Source organism: Diplotaxodon limnothrissa, linkage group LG5, assembly GCF_057381915.1.
Source record: "Diplotaxodon limnothrissa isolate DT_005_m linkage group LG5, D_limnothrissa_male_GT1.1, whole genome shotgun sequence".
Classification (NCBI taxonomy): Eukaryota; Metazoa; Chordata; class Actinopteri; order Cichliformes; family Cichlidae; genus Diplotaxodon; species Diplotaxodon limnothrissa.
The window spans coordinates 13,730,520-13,744,913 of NC_140600.1; the positions used below are offsets into that span (position 1 = coordinate 13,730,520).

The following is a 14,394-nucleotide window of genomic DNA, read 5'->3' on the forward strand; positions in this document are numbered from 1 at the left end:
AAACGCTTGCATATGGGTGTCTGTGGAACATGCTATTTAACCTTTCGACAGCAACAAAAATTCTGACTTGTGACAATGCAGAAGGGAAAAGTTTCAGCAGAACTAAAATATTAGTATTATATTTGATTCTGTATGCATGTGCTGTCAAACAATACTAACAGACAATTCTCACATCTTTGTCATAAATGCCAACACTGATAAAGTGGCAAAGAGCTAGTGCCACCATTATAGCCGTTGGCCTCTACGGTGTCACAGTATTAATACGGGCATGTTTGTCATTATATCAGAAAAATTGCCTAGAATACACTAATATATCATCTGAACATCAGTAACACTGACTTCTGACCAGCATGTAAGATTATGTTTACGGTGGCAGCAGCCGATGTCATCTGTTGTGTTATCTGCTTAATTTATTTATTCTTTTTTGTTGTTTTATCTTTCTCAACTGGGTGGCTAAATAACAAAAGCTACATAAAAACATGAGAAATAAAATGAGATTCAGACAGAAAAGATATGATCCAATTATCACAATGATTGGATTGGGGAACTGGTTATGCTGGATTTCCACCTTTATATAGATTCACTGAAAAGGCCTATACCGGTTAAGAACAATGTTAATAACATTCTTACGGAATATAAACATACCAGTACCCGTAGCTTAGCCTTAGTTCGGTTGTGGTTTTGACTTTATGAAATGAGTATGTTAAAGGCCATGAGTGGAAGAACATAGCATTATGTCACTTCTTTAGAAAAACAGTTGTTGTCATTGGCAGACAGGTGCAACTCTGACACATAGATAAGAGAGAACACAGGAACCAGAATTCGTATTGGCTAGAAATGCTGCCACTTCTACTCGACACTAATTACACTATCGTGGTTATTTTTTTGAATAAAAAAAGACAACATTAACCTTCACCGGAAATACGGTATTTGAAAACAGACCAAATGTCTATAAGCCGTTGTGTCATGACATTAAGCTCAATCTAGTGTGGGTCTGTGACTGGTACAAACGTTACTAAACAACACTGATGGCTAACGTTAGCCTGCTAGCTGGCTAACGTTAGCCAGCCATGACTAGCGCCAGCGAGGAAGCTGACAGCAGCCTGACAGCCCAGCAGAAGTCATTAGCCGCGGTCACATATCGACAACAACTTCACTCTTACCAAGGCTCTGGATCCTGTAGACGTAAGTCTGACACCTGGCTGATATATATCAACTGGATGCACAGGGTGAAGGAGACAGAAGACGGTGGAAAAGAGCGAGTTTAGTGCTCAGCCTCTGTGGAGGTCTTCACCTGGTGCTTCCATGTCTGTTTACCAGACTGCATTCTGGGACAGAGAAAAACGTCACCGCGCCACGACGCAAGCGCGAACTGACCAATGACTGCATGGCACCGCCGAACTTCTTCACCAGGAGATTTTATTTATTTATTTATTTAAATTTATTTCTTTATTATTTTTATTTTATTCCCCCTGTTAAATGCAGTATTTACAATTGCATGAAGCCTGGGAGATATGTGATAGGGGAAATCATTACAATTAACATGTGCAATTTAAAAGAATTAATAAATAAAAAAATACTACAACACGTTCACCAAACATATGTTTAATTCGATTTAAACGATTTAAATCGATTAACTAATAATTGCGGGCAAAAACAGAGATAACTATTATATGGGAATGAAAGAATCCTGAACTAAAATCTATAACAGAAGCAATGGTGGGGGGGGTTAAAACCTAGTTTCGGTGCAAAGTCAGAACACTCTTAAAGGACTTTTTTATTACAAGGTTTGATTGATGATTCTATTTGCAGTTTTCATATCAGCGAATGCTTCAAACTACCTGCCCAAATAAGAGTCCCTGGGAATTTGAACATGGCTGCAGGGTGTCAAAACGTGCAGTGTCCTTAAAAAAGTAGAGAGAACTAGATAAGAGACATATTCTGCAGAAATAGGAAAAAATGCAAAGACCTGACACAAGACGATATATGCCAAATTACACAAGAACTGAATTGAAAAAGTAGTGGCACGGATATTATGGAGTCATGAACCCAAAGTTGAAATTTTGGTTCAAATCATCACTATGTATGGAGGAGGCCAGGAGAGAGTTAAAACAGCGAGTGCCTACAGCCATCAGTAAAACACATTGGAGAATGTTATGGTTTGGGGCTGCATTTCAGCCTGTGGTGTCAAGAATCTTGTTAAAACCGAGGGAAATATGAATACATAAAAGTACTGTCAAATTTTGATTCACCATGCACCACCATATGGAAAGGGTCTGATTGACAAACAACTTTTTTTTCTCCGGCATGACATTGATCCCAAACACACTTTCAGTGCAGTAAAAGTATACCTGGATAGAAAAACACAAAATGAAACACCATGTCATACACTGGCCTCCCCAGAGTCCATACCTCAACATTATTGACACAGTGTGATATCATTTGGACAGAGAACAGAAAGAAAGGAAGCCAACATCCAAAGAAGAGCTCTGAAGAAACCTGGAGAACTATTCCTGAAGACTGCTCAAAGAAATTCAGAGGAAACCTTACCTTAGAGAGTTCAGGCTATCTTGAAGAATAAAGGCAATCATACACTGACAGACAAGCCAACTGCAATTGTAAAATTGGAATTGGCGTTGTAAAACTCAGTGTTTGCCTTATATAATATATTTCCATGGATGTTTGCACACATTTCAATAAACAACTGTAGCTACTTCTCATTTCTCCAGCACAATATAAATAAATGAGGGGTGGTTTAGGAGTTTCGCACAGTATTATATGCAAGCTAATTAAGAAAAATAGATCACATTGCTCCACTGTTTATGGTCATGTCCAAAAATAAAGGAGTTTTGGGAAGAGGTTAGAGCAATGATAAAGGAGATTTTGTCAATTAAACTTGTGATGGATCCCAAACTTTTCCTACTGGGATTATATCCTGTAGGGTGTAACATAAATCATTTTGAAAAAATCTTCATAAACATGGGAATACTACAAGCAAAGAGAGTGATAGCTCTAACTTGGAGGAGTCTTGGCAAACCAAGTATTTCACATTGGTTCAAAGAATTGTCTTTATGTTTACCATTAGAGAAAATTACATATACTCTAAAAGATAAACAAGAAATTTTCCAGAAAATTTGGGGGCGCTACATCCAGTATATTGGGAATAAAGATCTATCTGGTTTACTGTGTGAGACAGGGACAGCCTAGCTATTTCCTGTACAGGACTACAACCATATGCTGCAATCTGAAAGTTATTCTTTAAAATCTGTCAGAGGTCTCATGGACTCAAGTGCTTTCATTGAATGTACCTTGTGTTTCGTTTATTGTGTAAATTTGTTTGTGTATGTACTTTATATATGTATATATGTAAAACTTTAATAAACATAATGTTGAAAAAAAAAAAAAGAAAAATAGATCACACTTATAGCACTTTGCAGATATTATTCCAAAACATATAAGAAAGTTATACGTCTGTTTGAAGAAAAAAAAAAAATCAGTTTAGTGCGATGGTTCATGACACAAATTAAGACACTCTATAAATGTCATCAGTCATCATGTCATCACCAAAACATGGTTTTAACAATATACTTCCGTGTTGTTCTGCTCTTCCCAAAGTTAAAAAAAAACTCATCATATAAAGTTTTATCAAAAAGAAAACGCTCTGCATTTTTTTTTCCAACTAAAGGTTTCACTTGTCTCATAAAAATATCCAATGGCACCTATTTTTGCCCACTCCAGTCCGGTTGGTGGAAGTAATTTTTCAAACTAGCTTGCCAACCGAGGACTAAACCCCAGAAGAAGAGCAGGAGACTGTCCACTTCCTGCTGCTCAATAAAGTTTTGCAAAGCCGCAGCACAAACATGGGGGCTGTTACAGATGGTAAGTAACCGTTCTCTTCATTTATATTAGCTAGTCATACCACCTATGAGTAGTAACAATTATCTAAACCTTTAGAAATACTACTATACCCAGGCACATACCCATACCCGTCAAAAACGAACCAGTTGTGCATGGAGACGTGGGTTATTTTGGATACAGCTAACATCAAGTAGCCTTGTTAGCCGGTGTATTCGCGTTACCTGCTGTACCTGAATGGCTGTTATTTCGCCCGTATTCCAGATGAAGTTATTCGGAAACGCCTTCTCATTGACGGTGATGGAGCCGGAGATGACCGCCGAATCAATTTGCTCCTGAAGAGTTTCACGAAATGGTGCAACTCTCCCGGGACCCCGGAGGAAGGGTAAGCGAGCTCTACATACCCAACTCGGTTGCCACGCATTTCTCTAAAATCGCCTAGAAGAATTTGGTCTGAGTCATAAAAAGTGCTGTAATTCTGTTCAGATTCACACAGTATCAGAGGATGCTGGGCATTCTGGCTCAGTGTGAATTTTCCATGGGGAAGACGTTGATGGTTTACGACATGAATCTTCGGGAAATGGAGAATTATGAGAAAATCTACTCCAACATTGGTAGGACTGGGTTTTGTGAGACTGTCCATTTATCTTCGCAACTGTTTACAAGTCACATTTTGTATTACCTGCTTTTCCAACTCGTTAATTTGTCCCCATACTACAGAACAAAACATTACATCTGCACATGAGAAGATAGCAGAATGCAAAAAAGAAATTCAGAGGGCAAAGAGGATACGAAAGAATCGCCAAGGTAAGAAAGCTATTCAGTCAGCTGTCCTATTGACAAAAGACTCACGTTTTGTTATGTACCCCTTCTACAAGCTATACCTCCAGCTGTTGTCAATTCTCACCTGTAAATTCTAAAGATCTTGACATCAGTTAAAGCCTTACACCTATTTACTTGACCCTATCCCCACCAAACTATTTAAATGTGTGTTTCACCGTTTCCCTTAAATGTGCTGTAATCACACTGCTACTCGAGAGAAAAAAACCTGGCTCCATTGATCATTAATAATTCTAGCCTTAATTGTAATCTTTCATTCTTCAGCAAAGCATTTGGAAGAAAAAGTTTACAAACAACTGAATAAATACCTTTCAAATCATAGTTTTTATAAGTACTAATCAAGGTTGAGAACCAGTCATGGCACAGCAACAGCTCTTACTAAAGTCATCAATGACTCGAGGATCAATAATGATTCCCTGAAAGTTTTAGTTTTTCTTGATCTCACTGCTGCTTTGAACACAGTTGACCATGAGATTCTAATTCATAGGCTTCAGGACAAAGTTGGTTTAACAGGTCAAGCTCTTGATTGGCTCTCATCATATCTAAAGGGTAGAAGTTTAATGTTTCAGTTAGCAGTTTTAGATCAATCAGAGGTTCCTCAAGAGTCTATCCTTGGTCCATTACTATTTAACTTTTACATGCTCCCACTTGGTGCTGTCTTAAAGAACCATAATAAAGCCTACAATTGTTATGCGGATGATACACGTTTGTACTTATCACTTTCCTCTGACGATCTAACGTCTGTTCGCAAAAAACTAATGAGCTATGTTGATGATATTAACTGCTGGATGTCTCAAAGCTTTTTAGAACGGAACAGAGCCCAAACCAAAACACTTTTTGTTGGTCCCAAAAGTCTGGGACATAAAAATAGTTTCTCTGAAACAGAGTGAGCAAATCAGGGACCTTGGCATCATCTTGGTGGTTTCAGTTTTGATAACCACATGAGTGAGGTTACTAGAACTTCTTTCTATTACTTAAAAATATATCAAATGTTAGAAAATTCTTATCTCAAAATGACTTATGTGTTTGATCCATGTGTTCATGTCAAGTTTGTCAGATTATTGCAATCATCAGGATGTCTTTAGATGATTCAAAATGCAGCGGCTACTGTCTTAATTGGTGTGTGGAAATTTGACCACTTTACCCCAGTGATGAAGGAACTTCATTGGCTCCCATTACAATATAAAATTACCTTAAAATTCTTCTATTACTTCACAAAACTCTGTTTCGCTCACCAGTACATTATGTATATAAGATGTAACTTGTCCAACTTCTCTCTTTCCATACTTTTTCCAGAGTATGATGCTCTAGCTAAGGTTATCCAGCAGCACCCAGACCGACATGAAACACTAAAGTAAGTCAGTCCTTGCCTTCTGGTTAGTCAGATCTTTGCATTAAATTAAATGCATCGAATTTACAGTTGTGGTCAAAAGTTGACATACACTTGGAAAGAACATAATATCATGGCTCTCTTTCCCGTTAATTCTACAACTCTGATTTTTCTCCTACAGAGTGATTGGAACAGATACTTCTTTGTCACAAAAAACATTCATGAAGTTTGGTTCTCTTATGACTATATTATGGGTTAACAGAAAAAAGTGATCACGTCTGCTGGGTCAAAAATATACATACAGCAACATGAATTAGCAATTTTGGTGACTTAGAATGTTGTCAGTGAAAGGAGCTTCATAGCATGACCTCTTAACTTCTTGTGAGTGATTATGAGTGACTACAGCTGGTGACTTCTCTGAGGCCAGTTAAAGAGGGCTCATTGGATACAAACGCCCACAAATGGTACAATGGGGAAGTCAAAGGCGCTCAGCATGGATCTGAAAAAGAGAATTATTGACTTGAACAAGTCAGGAAAGTCACTTGGGGCCATTTCAAAGCAGCTGCAGGTCCCAAGAGCAACAGTGCAAACAGTTGTTTGTAAGTGTAAAGTGCATGGCACTGTTTTGTCACTGCCACGATCAGGAAGAAAACACAAGCTACCATCTGCTGCTGAGAGAAAATTGGTCAGGAGGAGGAAGAGTCAACCGAGAATCACCAAAAAGCATATCTGCCAAGAATTAGAAGCTTCTGGAACACAGGTGTCATTGTCCACAGTCAAACGTGTTTTGCATCTCCATGGACTGAGAGGCTCCCGTGCAAGAAGGAAGCCCTTGCTCCAAAAGCGGCACCTTAAGGCTCAACTGAAGTTTGCTGCTGATGGACAAAGATAAGACCTTCTGGAGGAAAGTTCTGTGGTCAGACGAAAAAAAAATCAAGCTTTTTGGCCACAATGCCCAGCAATATGTTTGGAGTAGAAAAGGTGAGGCCTTTAACCCCAAGAACACCATGCCTACCATCAAGCATGGTGGTGGTAGTATTATGCTGTGGGGCTGTTTTGTTGCCAATGGAACTGGTGCTTTACAGAGAGTAAATGGGATAATGAAGAAGGAAGATTACCTTGAAATTCTTCAACATAACCTAAAATCATCAGCCCAAAGTTTGGGTCTTGGGCGCAGTTGAGTGTTCCAGGACAATGACCCCAAACACACATCACAAGTGGTAAAAGGAATGGCTAAATCAGGCTAGAACAAGGGTTTTAGAATGGCCTTCCCAAAGTCCTGACTTAAACCCCATTGAAAACATGTGGACAATGCTGAACAAACAATGTCAGAAAGCCATTAAATGTAACTGAACTGCACCAATTCTGTCAAGAGGAGTGGTCAAAGATTCAACCAGAAGTTTGTGGATGGCTACCTAAAGCGTCCAATTGCAGTGAAAATAGCTAAGGGACATGTAACCAAATATTAGCACTGCTGTATGTATATTTTTGACCCAGCAGACGTGATCACTTTTTTCTGTTAACCCATAATATAGTTATAAAAGAACCAAACTTCATGAATGTTTTTTGTGACAAAGAAGTATCTGATCCAATTACTCTATCAGAGAAAAATCAGAGTTGTAGAAATAACGGGAAACTCGAGAGCCATGATATTATGTTCTTTCCAAACGTTTGACCACAACTGTATGTGCTTTCAGCTTTTGTGATGATCTGGCTATGAGCTCAGTTTTACTTTGTTCTTTGCAGGCAGCTTGAGGCGCTTGATAAAGAACTCCAACAGCTGTCTCACATTAAGGAGAATGTGGATGCCAAGGTAAAACCAAAATATCTCTTAAACGCTTTAGTTTTAACTTTGAATATTTTTTTAGTTAGCAGTAAAAATTCCTACTTGTTAAAATCTTGCTTTTGTTCCACTCAGTTGGAGTTGCGGAAGAAGCAGTTCCATGTGCTGCTCAGTACCATACAGGAGCTTCAGCAGACCCTTGAGAGTGAGTGCTTTTTGTTTTAAGTAGCTGTTAAAGTGTGCATCTTAGCACATTTGGTGTCACCTCACCTCGCTGATCAACTTTCTGTTTTCTAGACGATGAGAAATCAGACAATGACGACAACAGTCAGGAGAGCCCTGCAGAGAACGGAGAGTGAATATGTGGAGATCCTGAATTTAAAACAACTTGATTTTAATTGATTTTGTTGTCTCTGATACTTTTTTAAAATGTATTTTGAATAAAGCTGACTTGTCCACAGCTGCTTTGTTTAATTTATTCACCAAATTTTAGATTCATATTAACATTGTTGATGTATATTTATGTAAAACAGAACTGATTACTTCAACTTAAATAATAATAATATTATAATCCGAAAATTATAATATAACTATTTGTTTTGCTGTTTTTAATTTACTGTGGGAAACCACAAGAGGGAGCTAAAGTAATTTAAGTAGTTACAAAGTGTAAAGGTAATGGACTGGTTCTTATCTCGTTTTTCTACTGAACAATCAAAGCACTTTTAAGCAACTTACCTGCTCTGCCTCCTGAGTCACAGCCACCCCAGTTATTTACTCAGGTTTTGAGTTAAAACTGATGAATTCAACATCTCAGCCAAACCGAAGCAGTTCAGTTTGATTTGTTATGGTTTTTTAATGAATAGAATTCTCAGAAATTAGAACGCGTCATTAAGTATCTGACACTTAAAATATAATCAGAAAGGTCAAGTTAGAAAAAAACCCTCTTTATTTAAACAAAGTTATGTGATGTGATGTCAAAATCATTTAAACAAGAACAAAAAGCACTTTAGTAGAATTTACTCACACTAGTAAACCAGAGAGTTTACAGAGCCCTTAAGCCCTAAAAGACATAATTTAGGATGGAGTGCTACATGTTACACTACATGTGTACATATAAACGGTCTCCCATCACCTGGCACCACTGACTGCAGAGCATTCACATCTAGAACTCGACCAGGTATGCACGGGCCTTCATGAGGCGTGTGAAGCGATTCTGCAGAGCAGCCCTCTTGGTGCCAATGTCAGAATCCTCCTTCAGCAAGAACTCCAACTTTTCCTTGTCTTGAAGCATCTGCAGCATCTCCCTCTGCAGCTGGATGGCAGCCTCTTGCAGCATGTGGTAGCGGATCACCAGTGGGATTTGATCAGCCAGACGCTGCCCAGCAATCTGAAAGAGGAAGTAGAAAAGACAGTTATGAATAATTCCAAAAATAGCCTCTGTGTAAACACTCACTGATTTTGTCCATATATTTTTCCACTAAACATAAAGTAAACTTACTTTGTAATATGATTTAAGGTGTAGCATCAGTTCCTGAAGTGTAGCATGGTTATCCTTGGTGTACACAGGTGTCCGCAGCTTGCCTCTGTGATTGTGTTGTTCCTCCTCATCATCTTCTTGCTTGCTTTCACTCAAGCTGTTGCTGTATGTCCTGTCCTGGGAGTACACCAGCAGCTCCATCTTGAACTGAGTTCTTAGCATTGATTCAGCAGTGGCCTCTTTATCCTGCTTAATGGCTTCGATCTTTGCCTGGAAAAAGACTTTCAGTCAGTCTGAACATTTCTTAAAATGACAAAAATGATACTTTGACATAATGCTGATAACGATTAAACAGTAAAACAGAGGCAAACTCAGACGATTGCTACCTTGGCTGTTTTTATTAGGTTAGGAAATCCAGTGAAGCTTCTCTGGGCCAGCTGTAGGAACACCCTTTTAATAGCATCTAGAGAAAACAGATATAAACAATAAAACCACAGAACTTGAAGTGATCGCATCATGGGTGCAGCATATTTCTGGGTAAATCTATTGTGTAATCCAGGCTACTTCAATAGTTTCAGTTTCAGCCAAACCTCAGTTTTAGAGAGAGGATTATTAAAAAGAAAAAGAGGTCCAACAAGCAAAAGTGCAAGATATCAAAGTCAGTTGCTTTGCCAAAACCAAGAAAATGTAGTAAGTGTAAGTGTTAAACATAGACAGCACTAAAAACATTGAACAGTGAAGAAAAATGTTTTTATAACCGTGGAGATCACTTTTCAGATTGAAGGCATACACGACCGCTTATTCCAAATCTGGCAAACATCTACATTTTGTAAAAACACGTGGAAATAAGCCATTAGATCTATGGAACAAAGTTTTATTAAGCTATGAAACAAAAGTCATTCTATATAGAAATGTCTCAAGTTCACCACCTAATCCGTTAAAACACAGCAGTGCCTCTACTTTTGCCTGAACCTGTATACTGTGAATTTGACACGCTGCTCTTTAATGACCATCTCATATCTGTCTGAAGCAGCAGGCTAAATTCAGAGGTATGTAAAAGCATTCTGTGTGCTCAAATTTAGCCAAATGCATCAAAACTCACTGGATGGGTATTCAATGTAGCATCTACTCAGAAAATCACAAAACTAGGACAAAAAGTGAGTAATTATCCAATATGTACTGCCTAGACTGTAACATCACCTGCTATGTCCTTGAGTTTCTTGACAGCTGGTTCTTCCAGCTGTTTGATCTGCTCCTTCACCATGACCTCAAAGGTCTTGTAGTTGATAAAGCCTGGTAGTTCTCTTCCACGGTACTTGTCTTCATATACCTCCACCTCTTTTTCAATTTTCCTGTTAACTGCAACACGAATGGTATACATCAGAGATGTGAAAATGGACTGCTATACACCAGCTCAGTAAAAATAAAAAGACTCACAGTTTTGTCCAGAGCGGTCCAGGTGGGCATTCCACTTCCCAAACTCTCGCCTGAGAGTAGAAAAAACATTCAAGCTCTCTCCACAGTTGAGCTCCTCTCCTGAAGTCAGGTTGATGGCATCGTGAGTGAATGCGGTCACTTTCTGCAGCACACACGTGTTAGAGGTATTTGATGTTTGTTAAGCAGAAATGCAAGGAAATGAACGTAGTCACATAAATGTTATGGGTGGTAAGGAAGCTCACATCGATGAGGAAGATGAGTCTCTCAGCCATATCAGAAGGAGGTCCATTACCATATCTGTCCAGCTCTGCCTGAGTCTGAGCAAGTTTATCCTCTATCTGCTCTTCCAGTCTTGGCAGAGATCTCTGTAAATCAAACGGCAGGGTCACACACCTTACAGCTAATCACTTGGTTGTACAGGACGTTTGTTATAAGAACGCAAAATCAGAAAAAAAATCACCTCAATGTGATTCACCAGCTCAAGGGTGAGTTTTTCAGCTAGTTTAGGAACAGTGGCGTGGCCTTCACTGTAAAGAGTGCTGGAGCAAGAATAAAACAGGTTCTCAGTACTTTACTAGATGATTCGCACCCAAACAAACCTACAACAAAAAAAGAACAAAACAAAACAAAAAAACTTACTGGAAATAGGGATGATCTTTGAAGAACATCTCCTCTTTTTCTAGGGCTTCAGTCAGAGACACTTTCTCTGTGATCTCCTTCTGACCCCTGCACCTGACAATCATGTAGCCCTTATTCAGGTGGATGACTTCATTATGGACAATTTCAAGCACGTTCTCTTCTGTGCCTTTGTCCACCAGGTCAGGCTTAGTCAAGATACCTGAGTGAGAGAGGGAGATAAAGAGAGAGAGAAGACAACTTTAAAGTGAACTTAGACCTGTCACATCTAAAAGACTGAGTTGGAATTTGCAAATATGTTCAAAAAAGAAGCCAGTATGATTGTGGAATGAAGTTTTATAGCTTTATGAAACACTATAAGGGGTCCTTTTACCCAAAGTCCTCTCTCCTTCAGGATCCACCTGCTGCGCCATTTTCAAAGCCTCTGTGGTTGCAATGTCCACATTACACGGAACAACCACCAAGCTGATGGTTTCTTGTTTTGTGATAAACTTCTGGATCAGTCTTTTTATCTGAAAGTATAAATTCACACCATGCATGTAGTTCTTTCTACGGTACTTCCTATTCTTAAAGTGAAAACACCCATCTAAACCTAAAATCACACAAACTTTTAGAATTCAAGCAGTCGTTGACTGCAAAAGATTTTCACCTTTGCATTAAAATAATCCTTATATTTAAAATGACGTTAGTTTGTCCAGTTATTTTTGAACTGTTGAAAATGAGGGATTGTAATTATTAAACAATACTTTTATTTACTCCTTGAATTAAAACTGAATGAAGTCTGCACTTGAATGCTTGACTTACTATGCATTGTAGTTAGTGTGCAGAGACAAAACTACAAAAATGTCACCGTCCAGAGACTTATGGAGCAAACCACATCTGCCTTATTTACCTGTTATTTGCCCAAGGTGCTATGAAAACCAAAGAAGTCCCTATGAAGTTTTTCAGGGGGACCCTCAACTATGATACCTGATCGCCGATGTTCTCTGGCTGTCCTTTTACAGCCACCCTGGCAATGCCGGGCAGGTCGATGAGGGTCAGGTCCGGGACCTCAGGGGAAGCGATCTCCAGACTGATGAGCTCATCGCTGATCCCCACTCCGACCCCAGCCATTTCATTTTGAGCTGAAGGTACAAACAGACAAACATAACATGATACAACTAATGATTGCAGGACTGATCAGTGAAACCTTAAAGATCCGGTAGCTCAGTCAACCAGATTTAGTAATTATGTGTTTGTATATTGTACCTTCTTCAATCTTTTTATCCACAGTTGTAGGATCTTCTATTTCCTCCTCGTGGCCCTGGTAACTTATCCTTCCAGTCCATTCTTCTCCTTCTTTCTTTCTCTTCATCTTGAGTTCAAGAGGGCATCTTGTTACAATGCCTAGATTAATGAAATGTGAATAAGAAAAAAGGGAAAAAATTAAAGATAATCTGATGAAATTATGAAAAACAGTAGTCTGTGTCAGACAGCACAAGAGTTATTTGATACTCTGTCAACAGCACATCTTAATATTTGGTAACAGTATGAATAGGGAAGAGAAGCAATTATAAATGTTTCCAAATGTAAATGAGGCCATTGCTGTAGTGTGGCTCTTTATTTCCACCTCTAACACATTGCATGATGGTATTGCAAAATCTAGTTTGTTTCAACTATATTGGAACCTTGAGTGAAGGCACAACAGAGTGAACGTTTTAAAAGCCAGGATTATTCATTTCCCTGATTATTCCCAGTCTACACTGGAGTATGATGTATCAGCTCGGTGTGTCTTTTGACGTGGTTAAAAAAATCTGTGAATGCTGCGTCAGAATCCCTTATTATTCTTTATTTCTTCATTTGAACCTTTATAATTATTCCTTATTTGCTTCTTTCTTACTCACCGCTGCCTCTCGGCAGTGCCACCCCGGACAGCGCCTCCAACACAGAGCTCTTCCCCGAGCTTTGGTCTCCAATCACGGCGATAGCAGGCAGCGCCAGGTCCTTCTCTACACCGAGAGAGCGGAGAGAGTCAATGAGGTCGATGCAGGGTCGGACTTTCTCCTCATACTGCTGGTTCAGAGTGCTCATGATGGTGATTGCTTTTCTCTTCGAAAGAACAAATGAATGCAGCTAAAATTAAAGTGACAAAGTCGCTGTGGCTTGTGAGCTGTTGTGTCGGAAGAAGACGGACTGAACCGGAGAAGTTTCGAATCGTCAGCCTGGCTGTAAGTTTCGTTTTCCCTCAGTTTCGTGTACGTTACAGGTGCCTGTGTAAAAATGATGAGAGAGAGACTGGCCCATCCTGTCGTTTCAGTGACGGAGCACGCATTTAATAAGGCGTGTCAAACTGAGTGATGATGAACGTTAGCCAACAGTTTACGCTGCAGAAAACAAAAAGGCAGAAGACTTTCTGGAGACCTAGTGGTCACATGCCGGGTGACCTGCAGGTGTGAAATCCTGGAACCATGAACATAAACATGCGTTAGGAAATGTTGGTCTCTTGTTTTTTGTATGGCAACTGCATTGAAGGACAAGATTCAGTTTTCAAGGTATTGAAAGTAACAAAGACTGCAGACTGATTACAGCTGTAAACACAATTTGTTCTTTTTGAGTAGAAGTTAAGGATAATGTCCAACACATGCTTGGTTTTCAGTTCACCTTTGCAAAGTAAAGGATTAAGAGAACTGTAGGCAGTGGAATATACCACTCTGAGGCATTTGAGGGTCAGTCCACTTGTCAGGATTTAAGGTATTGTTTTCTATCTAGCTTTCGCTGCATATTTTATTAACATTATGTAGTTCATGTTGATGTTTTAATGAGTAGAAAAATAGTTTTAAAAAGGGGGCTCAGAACAACTTTATCCTCCCCATAATTTCTGGCAACAGTTTCATTTATATGACCAAAAAACTTTAAGGATGGCACAAAGATTAGAGGGTGGAGGGCAAATAATACCAAGCCTGTTCAGTTCAGTTCAGTTCAGTTCATTTTTATTTCAAACATTTCAAACATGTGCCTTCACAATCATTACAAAATATCATTCCATTATTTGTTTGA

General features: G+C 39.0%; 3 protein-coding genes across 3 annotated transcripts in view; 1 reads left to right on the top strand and 2 right to left on the bottom strand.

Moving 5' to 3' along the window:
* The window catches only part of atxn7 (ataxin 7), a 28,897-nt gene extending 27,588 nt beyond the window's left edge, over positions 1 to 1,309 (bottom strand). Inside the window, exon 1 of the mRNA XM_085353078.1 lies at positions 1,164 to 1,309. The gene's annotated coding sequence lies outside the window, so the exon portion shown is untranslated. The remainder of the gene's footprint in view (positions 1 to 1,163) is intronic.
* Positions 1,310 to 3,830: 2,521 nt separating this feature from the next.
* On the top strand, positions 3,831 to 8,261 carry thoc7 (THO complex 7). Its single transcript, XM_085353896.1, has 8 exons — positions 3,831 to 3,879; positions 4,120 to 4,240; positions 4,342 to 4,469; positions 4,576 to 4,662; positions 5,992 to 6,049; positions 7,772 to 7,838; positions 7,944 to 8,013; positions 8,106 to 8,261. The coding sequence occupies exons 1-8, from the start codon at positions 3,861 to 3,863 to the stop codon at positions 8,165 to 8,167; spliced, it is 612 nt and encodes a 203-aa protein (XP_085210022.1). The 5' UTR covers positions 3,831 to 3,860; the 3' UTR covers positions 8,168 to 8,261.
* Positions 8,262 to 8,940: 679 nt separating this feature from the next.
* LOC146631752 (interferon-induced GTP-binding protein Mx-like) lies at positions 8,941 to 13,507 on the bottom strand. Its single transcript, XM_085353897.1, has 12 exons — positions 13,242 to 13,507; positions 12,607 to 12,744; positions 12,328 to 12,482; positions 11,732 to 11,870; positions 11,362 to 11,560; positions 11,183 to 11,261; positions 10,965 to 11,087; positions 10,723 to 10,864; positions 10,486 to 10,644; positions 9,672 to 9,748; positions 9,307 to 9,555; positions 8,941 to 9,195 (listed from the first exon to the last, which is right to left on the bottom strand). Exons 1-12 carry the CDS (start codon positions 13,426 to 13,428, stop codon positions 8,971 to 8,973), a joined length of 1,872 nt encoding a protein of 623 aa, XP_085210023.1. The 5' UTR covers positions 13,429 to 13,507; the 3' UTR covers positions 8,941 to 8,970.
* Positions 13,508 to 14,394: the final 887 nt, after the last annotated feature.